The 12,278-nt window shown below is 39.9% G+C and overlaps 2 protein-coding genes across 3 annotated transcripts in view; both read left to right on the top strand.

Moving 5' to 3' along the window:
• Positions 1-6,346, top strand: part of LOC103516732 (protein cueball) — a 56,458-nt gene extending 50,112 nt beyond the window's left edge. The window contains exons 2-7 of one of the 2 annotated variants that reach the window (XM_026829042.1): positions 1,808-1,964; positions 2,794-2,849; positions 3,515-3,676; positions 4,399-4,541; positions 5,303-5,440; positions 6,041-6,346. In XM_026829042.1, coding sequence (XP_026684843.1) covers positions 1,808-1,964; positions 2,794-2,849; positions 3,515-3,676; positions 4,399-4,541; positions 5,303-5,440; positions 6,041-6,284 — 900 coding nt within the window. In that variant the 3' untranslated portion in view covers positions 6,285-6,346. Of the gene's footprint in view, positions 1-1,807; positions 1,965-2,702; positions 2,759-2,793; positions 2,850-3,514; positions 3,677-4,398; positions 4,542-5,302; positions 5,441-6,040 lie in introns of both variants that reach the window. The other variant, XM_026829041.1, reaches the window with a different exon arrangement.
• Positions 6,347-10,948: 4,602 nt separating this feature from the next.
• The window catches only part of LOC103516729 (pre-piRNA 3'-exonuclease trimmer), a gene marked incomplete at its 3' end in the record, with an annotated part of 9,134 nt that continues 7,804 nt past the window's right edge, over positions 10,949-12,278 (top strand). The window contains 2 exon segments of the mRNA XM_026829035.1: positions 10,949-11,080; positions 11,324-11,486. Of these exon segments, the coding sequence (XP_026684836.1) occupies positions 11,356-11,486 (131 nt within the window).

Below are 12,278 nucleotides of genomic sequence, written 5' to 3'. Positions count from 1 at the left end.
GCCCCATTGTGCACTAGATCCCCCTTGAAGTTCTTTTCTTCGTCTACAAATCTACACCTTTTCCCACTCAAGTGAGGTCGGCGTTTTTCGCCAGCCTTTTCCAGTCAGCCCCATTGTGCACTAGATCCCCCTTGAAGTTCTTTTCCTGCAGGTCTTGAATGACGCAGATTTTCCACCTCTTCTTCGGTCTGCCCCGTCCCCTGTTTCTATCTACTATCATCTTCTCAACTAGTTTATTATTTTGTTCTTGTGCTTTCAGGTGTGAGAAGTACCACGATTCGATGGAGTCTAGTCAGGTGAACATAGATTTGGACAATGGTACCGAGTCCCTTACCATTAGCTCGCATGAAGATACAGCATCGTCTTCTACTGTGTCCACCTTTATTTTAGCACTAGGTAAGTATGTTATGTAAACATAGATTTGGCCACTAGTTTATTATTTTGTTCTTGTGTTTTCAGGTGCGAGAAGTACCACGATTCGATGGAGTCTAGTCAGGTGAACATAGATTTGGACAATGGTACCGAGTCCCTTAACATTTTTCATTTTTTTACAAAATAGTGAGGGGGAAGCTCAACGTTTAGGAAGTGACCATTACTGGTAAGTATTTTTGTATTAATGTTTAAAAAAGCTTTGCTTCTTTACATCTTCCCTGTATTACCTCGCATGAAGATACAGCATCGTCTTCTACTGTGTCCACCTTTATTTTAGCACTAGGTAAGTATGTTATGTAAACATAGATTTGGCCAATGGTACATAGATTTGGACAATGGTACCGAGTCCCTTACCATTACCTCGCATGAAGATACAGCATCGTCTTCTACTGTGTCCACCTTTATTTTAGCACTAGGTAAGTGAAAGCTAGAGTACACTTAGGTATTTTGTAATTTTTTGGACCAATCAATCAATCAAATCGTGAATTCTTTGTGGTGAAGCAGAGCCTTTGCACAACTTTTGTGCACATCACAGCATTACTAAGTGCCTCCTTTAAAGCTAGAGTACACTTAGGTATTTTGTAATTTTTTGGACCAATCAATCAAATCGTGAATTCTTTGTGGTGAAGCAGAGCCTTTGCACAACTTTTGTGCACATCACAGCATTACTAAGTGCCTCCTTTGCAGTCAATTTCCATATTTCAATAACCTTTTTACTCGGGTAATGCCGCCACTGGTCGCTACTCACTTGTCCTCACGAGGCTGATTGCGCTCCGAACTCCAAACACAGAATCTAAAAAACTTGACACAGAGTTTAAAAAACTTCGGCCCCGCCGGGATTCGAACCCGGGACCTCCAGAGTGCAAGCCTAGTGTGATCTCCACTCGGCCAAGGAGGTTGCTTCAAATTTAATCATTCATAATCAACGTTTTTTAACCCCTTTAACGAATATTTTCCCCCTTTTCCAGGTACAATATGCACTCTGCTGGTGGTTCTAGTAATGTATCTGAGCCTAAGGATACACAAGCTGTCCAAGAGGCCTCGAATCAAAAAGAGAATCATCGTGAACAAGACCACTCCGCTGACGGCAAGGCCTCAACCAGACCAGTGCGAGATTACTATCGAGAACTGTTGTAATATGAATATCTGTGAAACGGTGAGTCCACACTGACGAGCTAAAGTTTAGACCGATTTCCCTTGAATTATTATATTACTTTCTATTATTTTTAAATAATAATGATAAAAAAAAGATATCTTTCTATCGGATAGGTATACACCAGGGTGATAGTCTTTTTTTATTAAGAGGTTTGACAGAAGGAACTGTAACTGCTATGGTCTTATCGTCCCGAAATCGAAGAGAGAAGGAAGACAGGATAGGAAGCGTATCATCGGCAACGATATCTTTCAGCCATATTCTATCACGATCGATATCCTGAACCAGGTGATCTATTGGACTGATGAGAGAGAAATGGAGTATTTTCGCATCGAGAGGGCTAATCTGGACGGAGGCAATCGCCAGGTTATTTATACAGGTAGGTCATAGTCTTATTTAGGAGGCCGATGAAAAAGAAGAGGAAGAAGGAGGAGAAAGAAGAAGTGGAAAAAACTGTGAAATCCACCCAAAAAACAATTCGTCGTAAACTTGCTGACAAGACATTTTTTTTTTTCTTTTAATAGTATGTTGTTCATGCAAGAAGAGGAAGAGAAAGAAGAAGTGGAAAAAACTGTGAAATCCACCCAAAAAACAATTCGTCGTAAACTTGCTGACAAGACATTTTTTTTCTTTTAATAGTAAGTAGTTCATGCAATTTTGATGACGTTTGGCAAAATGTTCAAAAACAGAAAAAAACACTCCGAATAGTTTTTGTCCTTATTGACCCTTTCTGAGTTAAGTTCGTTAAAACTGCTAGTATAACATTCGCTACTAATAAAACAGACTCATAGGTCTGTCATGGATTTTATTTATTAATATTACAGTTTTCTCCCCGTAGGGACTCGAAAACTGGTATTTTGAAGCTCGACCCACCATGAGAAGCACCCCATTCTCCCCTGCCCGTCAGACCATGCCTACCCCCTCCTACCCTACCGAAATGAACTTGGCAACACTGTAAACTTGGAATTGGACGCCATGATGAAGCTGATCCAAGCTGGTGCTCGTCAGTGTGAACATGCATTTAAAGCTGGCAAGCCTTTCATCCAAGGAAGCTATTGTGGGATAACGCCGGAAAGGTGGCCTTTTTTTTTATAAATGGATTTTCTTTCTCTTCCAGGTCGTTACCAAGAGCCAACAGCGATTTCCATCGGGTTCAACCGTGTCTACTTCACAGACCGGACCAAACATGGATTTTCTTTCTCTTCCAGGTCGTTACCAAGAGCCAACAGCGATTTCCATCGGGTTCAACCGTGTCTACTTCACACGTAATGGTCTTTACTTATGTTTAATTGGCTCGTGCAGAACCGCAATTAACATCGTGAGGACTTGTGCCTGTTTTTTAAAAGCAGAGAGAACCCTTTGAAAAACTATCAGCTGGTTAGGCTGGTCAGGGTTAGTTATTCTTCTCCCTGTTCAAAGTCCCACAGCTAGACACTAGTCTACTCTCTGCTTCATGTCCCTTAGCCAGACAATTAATAATAATAATAATGACTCTTGAGTGGAAGGCAACCACTAGGCGAGGTTAACGCCTTAGGCGTTCTCTACCACCTAACCCTTAGAGCTCTATAGTCCCACAGCTTGACACTAGTCTACTCTCTGCTTCATGTCCCTTAGCCAGACAATTGGTCTGGCTGATTGTCTGGCTGGGCCCATGTGGTGTATTGGGAAAGACGTTCATCTTTTCCTGTTAACCCTTTCTCTCCTTTTCTGTCACTAACAAACTTCGTTTTTTTTTCCTATTCTCAGCCCTGTTTCGAGCCAGAGTTCCGCACGCCCATCGTCAAAGGCTCCAAGAGCAGATCCGAAGACAAGCGAAACCTTCTGGATAACATCGATGACCCCACGAGTGGCGGAGACTTCAGCAGCTAATACAGATCCGGCCCTGAGGCCCGCGCATATAAGGCTGAAATTCATCCTGGGAGAAAGGCTGACCGGACCAACGTTTGGGCCATCGATTTGAACTCGGCCAACAATGCCTCCCTCTTCATGAACTACCCCAAGATGGCCCCGATGGCTGTTATCACTTCGGACAGCAAGTACTATTCTTACGAGAATAACAGTCAGTGCTTCTTTCCTACTCGACCTAAACATGTGAGTGAGAGTAAAAAAGCTGAAGTTGTTATCTCAGGACTTTAGATTTCGGCCAAAGCCGTTTAAACTTTGCACAGAGGTTCTCTATAAAATATAGATCAAAAATCTCCTTGAGCCAAAGCTCGAGAAATGTATGTTTCAGCCGTTTTTTGGGGAGAAAGTATTTAAAAAGCTAAAAAATGTTGTGTTTTCCAGGACTTTCGATTTCGACCCAAGTTACTCAAACTTTGCAGAGAGGTTCTTTATAAAATGTAGATCAAAAGACTCCTTGGGTTGAACTTCGAGAAATGTACGGTTCGGCCGCTAATCTCCTCTATTTAAGGCACATGTTCATAAAAAGCTTGAAAGAGTTTTAAAAAGCTAAAAAAATGTTGTGTTTTCCAGGACTTTCGATTTCGACCCAAGTCACTCAAACTTTGCAGAGAGGTTCTTTATAAAATGTAGATCAAAAGACTCTTTGGGCTGAACCTCGAGAAATGTACGGTTCGGCCGCTAATCTCCTCTATTTAAGGCACATGTTCATAAAAAGCTTGAAAGAGTTCAATCACGTTCCTTAAGATTCGAGTTTTCTTCTAAAAACACTCAAATTTTGCAGCGTGGTTCAATATTTTGACATCAAATGTGTTATAGACCTATTGTTGCAGTTATCTACCTCTTGTTTTTTTTTACATAAAAAAAATGTTAAATTTTAATCCGCATTTCCTTTTGCCTTTTCCCAACAGGATAGTCCGAAAGCAGTCACGGAAATAGACGAGTTCACACGAGCTCAAACGAAGATCAACAAAGACGGTACTCGGGTCGTGTCGGAAGAAATCGTCGGTGAAGAATCAACAGTGCTGCTACCTAACGGCGAACTTGGCAACAGGTAATATTAACTTTATGATTTTATATGTATGTCACTCGAATTCTCCTTTTCCTCGAGAACTCAGCCTAAGTAGCTTAGAAAGTAGCGCGCCTGCCCTGGAAGCGCTAGGTTGTGGGTCCGATTCCTGCCCGGGGCGAACTTTATCCTAAGCAGACAAGGTTTGTTCTCAGAACGGCTGGCTTTCTCCTATCCTGTCCTCCTCTCTTCGATTTCCGGACGATTAAACCTCAGCAGTTCCCTCTAAGAGAACTCAGCCTAAGTAGCTTGGAAAGTAGCGCGCCTGCCCTGGAAGCGCTAGGTTGTGGGTTCGATTCCTGCCCGGAGCGAACTTTATCCTAAGCAGATAAGGTTTGTTCTCAGAACGGCTGGCTTTCTCCTATCCTGTCCTCCTCTCTTCGATTTCCGGACGATTAAACCTCAGCAGTTCCCTCTATCAAACCTCTTAAAGAAGAAGAAGGTTCCACCGCCGTTTTTATTTCGTAGCAACGAAGGAACTGCTACATTAGACGCATGTGGTCTGTGTTGTAGCATTCCCATCCCGACGGTGTGCCTCTCATCAGATGGGCAATAAGGGACACAATACTTCCCATTTTGGTGTTGGGTCAACTTTGTTTGTTCAGAGAACTTGCACTGAAATTCAGTTATTCACAAATGCGATAAGGGACACAATACTTCCCATTTTGGTGTTGGGTCAACTTTGTTTGTTCAGAGAACTTGCACTGAAATTCAGTTATTCACAAATGCCTCTATTTTCCGTACAGGTCGGCGTGTCACAACAACGGGGTGTGGATTAACGCAAGCTGTGTGTGTAAGGAAGGCTACCACGGGTCGAGGTGCGAGCTACACCTAGCCTGTTATAACTACTGTGTGCGGGGCACTTGTGAGGTCGATGTGAGTGGGTAAGTGAAGATTGAACAAAACAGAATACAATATACCTTGTTTATCCTGCCAGAATGAGACTGAAGAGTCCCTTTATTCCCGCAATCTACACAAAGTCTGAAACCTATATCTCATAGGTAAAGTTTTTTTTTTTTTTAAGAGGTTTGACAGAGGGAACTGTAATTGCTATGGTCTTATCGTCCCGAAATGGAAGAGAGAAGGAAGACAGGATAGGAGAAAGCCAGCCGTTCCGAGAAAGAACATTATCCCATCAGGATAAAATCCGCCCCGGCCTAGCGCTTACAAGGCAGATGCACCGCCAACTAAGCTAACTAGGCTGGCGGTAAAGTTTTTAAATATGTAAATAAAACCATTCGTATCAACTGCAACATTGGACGGGTCTGTGTATGGCTAGCCCGTAGTATGTCCCTCATCACAAGGGTGAGAAGAGACACAGTGCTTGATATAATTTTAGATAATGGTGGGTCAATATAAAATTACTAGTATAGATCGCTATACTGTAGTGTGTAGTAATAGAAAGTAAAAAAGAAATATGTTATCCCCCCCCCCTAATTTACAGTGTTGTCAGACCAGTACTTACCTAATTTCTTCCTCCACAGTGCTGCAACATGTTCGTGTCCCCTCCAGTTCTCGGGGCCCCGATGTGAGGTGGATATGTGTGCGGGCAGGTGTCAAAATGGGGGCACCTGCATCCCAATAGACGTGAATCAAACGCACTGCGAGTGCCCGAGCGGATATTTTGGGAACCACTGTGAGGGCAGTGAGTTTCTGTGTCGGGCGTATTGCCTACTCAAGAATGATGTGGACCGGTTTGCGCTGCCTGAAACTTCCTCTTGTAGGTAAGTGTCTAATTGTCTGAAGAAAAAGCCCCATTTTCCTGGAATAATGTCTAATTGTCCGAAGCAAAAGCCCAATTTTCCTGGACTAATGTTGAAAATTAAACTGTCTGGCTCGGGGGATTAGACCAGCTTAGTCTGGCTGGGGGACTATAAACAGGGAGTACCTATACCAGCCTGAAGTTTCCCTTGCTACAGAAATAGCCAAGGTTGAGTGCGAAGGGCATCCCCTCGTAAAAATTTTTGTAGCCAAAACCAAATGTCATCTCTAAAGCGGTCACCCTAGAGCTGATTGAGAGGCTGACGAAAAACGCCAACCCCGTCTGAATACGGGTAAAGGCTAGAAAGAAGAAGATGATGAAGATATAGGGAACTGTAACCGCTAAGGTCTTATCGTCCCGAAATCTTAGAGAGAAGGAAGACAGGATATTTCATCATTTTATAAAGATGTCTAAAGAGTGAGTGAGTTGAGAGAAAGAACTACTGTCTTTGAGTGAACTACTCATGAGTCAGATCCTAGCTCACTTACAATACAATGCCACTGACTACCCCCTCTTACGGAAAATAAAACAGGGTCAATTGTACCCCGAAAGAGAAGAGAGACGAAAGAATAGGAGAAAGTCAGCCGTTCCGAGAACAAACCTTGTCTGTTCAGGATAAAATCCGCTCGGGGCGACTACCCCCTCTTACGGAAAATAAAACAGGGTCAATTGTACTTGGCAACTTGGAATTCAATCTGTTCGTTCAACATATGAAAATGACGAAAAACCATGAAACACACTATTTCGTGTAACATAGGCTGGGCGGCGCTTTCGAACTCTTGACGTTCGCACGCTTGATAAAATCAGATAGACATTATTGAGAACCATATGATTGAAGCGCCACTGCCAGCCTAGTTCTCTTGGAGGGCAGCCCGTCTGCCTTGTAAGCGCTAGGCCTCGGTTAAACATTATCCTATTGCCAAGTGTAATTGACTTTACTCTAGAATTTAAGAATTAGTTTTTAAGTAATATTTCTTTTTCAACTGGCTGTGAATTATTTTTTTCTAATGGCAATGTCTGAGTGCACCCCGTATTCCAAGCAAACTTCGACATAGCCGGGCATCGAACCCGGGACCAAAAAACTTCCGACTTGGCCGGGAATCGAACCCGGGCCTCCGGTGTACCCACTTGGAGGTTGCTCATTTTACTCTTCTTACCAACCCATTTTAAAACTTTTGCACTTATAAAAAATTATACCTATTTAAGGAAAAATTTTCATTGTACCTTTAAAACTTTAAAATGCCCAGAGGAGCAGTCTTGTCACAAGAAGTTTGGATTCACACACAATTTTAGTCTGAATGCATCAATTCCATTCAAGTAGTACATCAACTGTTTCTTATACCTTATGAATCCAAGCTTTTCATACAATTTCAAGGCAGCCACATTGGTCACTTCAGTTTCCAAAATAATTTCCTCAACATGTGAGTCACATATCATGGCTTGAACACATTTCGAGACCAAATTGGTTCCTATGGATTTATTCCGATATCCCGTGTCAACAGCTAGCATTGCAATATAACCATGGGACATGTTTCTTTCTAACCTCTGAACTGTTTCTATTTTACAGACTACAACCCCAATTTCTTATACCTTATGAATCCAAGCTTTTCATACAATTTCAAGGCAGCCACATTGGTCACTTCAGTTTCCAAAATAATTTCCTCAACATGTGAGTCACATATCATGGCTTGAACACATTTCGAGACCAAATTGGTTCCTATGGATTTATTCCGATATCCTGTGTCAACACACATGTGAGTCACATATCATGGCTTCAACACATTTCGAGACCAAATTGGTTCCTATGGATTTATTCCGATATCCTGTGTCAACAGCTAGCATTGCAATATAACCATGGGACATGTTTCTTTCTAACCTCTGAACTGTTTCTATTTTACAGACTACAACCCCAATTTGAATCTGAAGACTAGAATATTTATTTTATCTACTAGATTTTTAGTTGTTTCACAAGAGTTCCACTGTTATACACTTCAGTGCAACAATTTGGGATAGTTTGCATTTTCTTTACTGTGACAGGTACACAACAAGGCTGCCTGGAAGAGGCTGACAAGAAACGCCGACCCTATTTAAGTGGGAAAAGGCTAGTAAGAAGAAGCATGTGACAGCCTTTTTCTGAATGTATTGAAAATATTTTTAAAACGTTTTCTGGTAGCAACTAAAACCTCATATTGTCTTTTCACTCTTTACAAACTGTTTTTGGTTTTCTAGTCGGCTTTATTGTCAATGGAAATATTGTGGAATTGTGGATACGACTCTGGTTGTATGGTTGATCCTTGGGCCAACACCAATGGAAAAAAATGGCTTTATTGTCAATGGAAATATTGTGGAATTGTGGATACGACTCTGGTTGTATGGTTGATCCTTGGGCCAACACCAATGGAAAAAAATGATATTGAAAAAGTTCCAAAGTCAATCTATCCCAAACTTTTTGCACAGTGTAGTTGTTTTACAAATGTCAATGGAAATATTGTGGAATCGTGGATACGACTCTGGTTGTATGGTTGATCCTTGGGCCAACACTAATGGAAAAAAATGATATTGAAAAAGTTCCAAAGTCAATCTATCCCAAACTTTTTGCACAGTGTAGTTGTTTTACAAAAGTTCCATTGGAAATGATATTGAAAAAGTTCCAAAGTCAATCTATCGCAAACTTTTTGCACAGTGTAGTTGTTTTACAAAAGTTCCATTGTTACACTTATAATTTTGTTTATTTCTTTAGTAATTAGTTTTTAGATTTAGCCATACATTACAAAAGTTCCATTGTTACACTTATAATTTTGTTTATTTCTTTAGTAATTAGTTTTTAGATTTAGCCATACATTCGAATTTCAGTTATGCAATAACTTTTGTGTTAAAAGACTTTTTACTCAACTAGGTATACAATATTTATTCAATGTTCATAGGTAACTATACTATATTCATAGTATATTCTGTGAACTCGGCATGGACTTTTTTTTACCAATGGCTTGCAGTTGTACAAGCTAAATGCTGACTATAAATTACTCATGATTATTTTTTACTGATTTTAGCCAGCAAAAGCAAGGGAAGACACGAAAGTTAATGCGAATTCCTCAGCAGCACAAAATTCCTTTTATTTTTACTCGGCATGGACTTTTTTTTAACAATGGCTTGCAGTTGTACAAGCTAAATGCTGACTATAAATTACTTATGACTATTTTTTACTGATTTTAGCCAGCAAAAGCAAGGGAAGACACGAAAGTTAATGCGAATTCCTCAGCAGCACAAAATTCCTTTTATTTTTTAGTATACATAGGTAGGCTACCTATCCTATCTGGTTAAATATTTTAACAATGTTGATATATATATGGTTGGTAACTATTTTGGAAAAAATCTAGTTACGTATTTAAATACTATTCATATTGTCGATTTTTTGTTTGGCAACTATTTTGACATTATAAAGATGGGACAGTGACACGTCCCATCTTTATTATTGTAATACTGTCGATTTTTTTGGTTGGTAACTATTTGTGAAAAAAAAATCTAGCCAATTTTTTTGTTGTAAATAATTTTTTTTAGGTGATATGCAAAAAATATAATTTTTATTGTAATATGAAATCCAATGGTTACTATTATTATGACAAGCTTGTTTTTATCCAATAAATCAAATTCCTTTAGTTTTTTAAAAATGACAAGTAAATGTTTTTTTTTTTTTTTATTTTGCATTGGACCTATAATCTGAGGTAACCGTCAGTTTAAATTTAACTCAATCTGATTGGCTAAATATTTTGAAATTAACCAAACAAGCTTAGTCCAAGAGTAAAACTAAGTTTGATTTTCATCCTGGCTGTAGGTGATAAAAACTATTGAGAGGGAAAGAGCAGAAAACACAGGATTTTAATGGTAGATAAACTTTCAATTATGAGTATATAAAATTACTAGCTGAATTCCGTCGCTTCGCTCCGGAATCCCGCTAGTTCATCCCGAGGCATGGCCAAACTTGTGGAAAAGGCATGTAAAAACATTTGTTTGTAATAAATACTATGAAGGAAACATAAAATCTAAAGTAAACTAAATAAAAAGGATTTTTACATCAAAATAAATACAGACCTCTTGATGGTCGAATGAGGTAAGTTTTGATATCCGATCATTTGAAACACGTCCACAGTACCTATAAAGTTTTTATTATTTTTTTTTTTTACTGGACCAAAAAGCCAAAAACCTTTGATCATCTTACTTTATATGGGTTCCGGCAAAAACGCTTTACAGGGGAAAAGATAGCATGATGCGAAAACCCATAAAGAAGCTCGGTACCTCGCGTCATTTGACAACGATGCCGTTTTTTTCGCTTCAAAGTGACAGGATTCTCCCAAAGGAGCTCTTCCATCCAACCACTGGTTTAAGTGAAAATATTTACGAAGAGCACATTGCAAAATTTCTTTCAGGAACAGCCCAATGATCACAGTTTACGATTGTCCCAGGGCAGTGAGAGATTTGTCCATAAATCGTTTCTTCGAGAAGCATAGCCATAGGTTGCTAGTTGCTTGTTGCTAGGACTAGGACCTAGGTTCTAGTCTTCTAGTTATCTATATCTAGTAAGTGTAAAATTTTCAAATTGGTAAGTCGAAATTTTCGTCAAAAACGGCAAATTTTCGCCAAATCCGTTCTAGAAGGAAAACTTTGAAAAGAATTTTCGAGTCGAAAATTTTTTCAATCATAAACTTTTCATGCCCAGGTTGCTGAAAAGAGAGTTTTTTTTGTAGATTTTCAGTATTTTCTTGATTTCTTCCCATCAGTCCTGTCTCCTGACGAACCTGGAAGCAGAAAATACATTCGTGGCCTGTGGAAGCAAGTGTGGACGTCCAAAGCAGAATCTCTATGGTTGAATCTTCTTTGCCTTTTCCCATGTTCAGATGGGGTCTTTGCCTTTTCCCATGTTCAGCGTTTGTCATTGGCCTCTCAATCAGCTTTAGAGTGATCGCTTAGAGGCCAACTGGGTTTTTGGCTAAAGAAAATTTCCGAGTGGTTCTTCCCATTTTCTCCTAATCTGAGCTTAAAATGTGTGATATCAACCGACATAATTTCTTAGAAAAGTTTGACGATATCAAGAAATCCATTGAAGAAGCTAAATTCATTGCTGTTGATTGTGAGTTCAGTGGTCTTGTAGAGAACCCCATTTTCAAAAACAGGTGAGTATGAACAAATCATTATTCTTCTTTGATGTCTTTTTCAAGTCCCCAAGCCTCCACAGAAGCCCAAAGTGCCTTTGCCAGTTTCTGTTACATCACTGCAGTTTAAATACATTTTGGTCGCTATTTTAGGATCTCCATTTGATCCTCTTATTGTGAAGACAATTTAGATTCTAGAAGCTGATTGAAATATTAGCAAAAGGCTAGTGAATGAGGCCAAAAGAAAATTTGACCTTCAACCTCAAGGGGATTAAAAGTAAAGAGTAAAGAGGAGGGGTCTTTAGTAGGTACCCAAAAGTGTGTTTTTTTACTTTCCTTATCCTATAGGAAGGAAAGTAATGTAATCGGGTCAAAATTTCGATGGTCAGTTTTTAGTGACAAAACACGTTTTGAGGTCCCTAGAGCCTAAATACAAAGTTTCAGCCATTGGTCCGTGTGTGTGTCTGTCTGTCTGTGTGTCTGTCTGTGTGTCTGTCTGTCTGTAAACAAAATATCTCGAGAACGGTAAGAGCTAGAGACTTGAAATTTGGTATGTAGCTGTCAAATGTGACAAGGATGCGACACGAAACTTTTGGTTAAGACCGGTGCAACGGTTGGCAGCATTTTACCGCTTTTTGGCGGTTTTCGGTGCAATTTAACAATATCTCGGGAACGGTATAAGCTAGAAATTTGGTATGTAGTTCATAAATGTGACAAGGATGCAACACAAAACGTTTGGTGAAAATAGGTGCTGCGGTTGGCGGTATTTTGACCGCTTTTTGGCGGGTTTCGACCGCTTTTTGGCGGTTTTCA

This window comes from Diaphorina citri, unplaced genomic scaffold (genome assembly GCF_000475195.1).
Source record: "Diaphorina citri unplaced genomic scaffold, Diaci psyllid genome assembly version 1.1 scaffold1651, whole genome shotgun sequence".
NCBI lineage: Eukaryota > Metazoa > Arthropoda > Insecta > Hemiptera > Psyllidae > Diaphorina > Diaphorina citri.
Note: the sequence above shows the minus strand (reverse complement) of the source record. Positions and strands in the feature narration are given on the sequence as shown.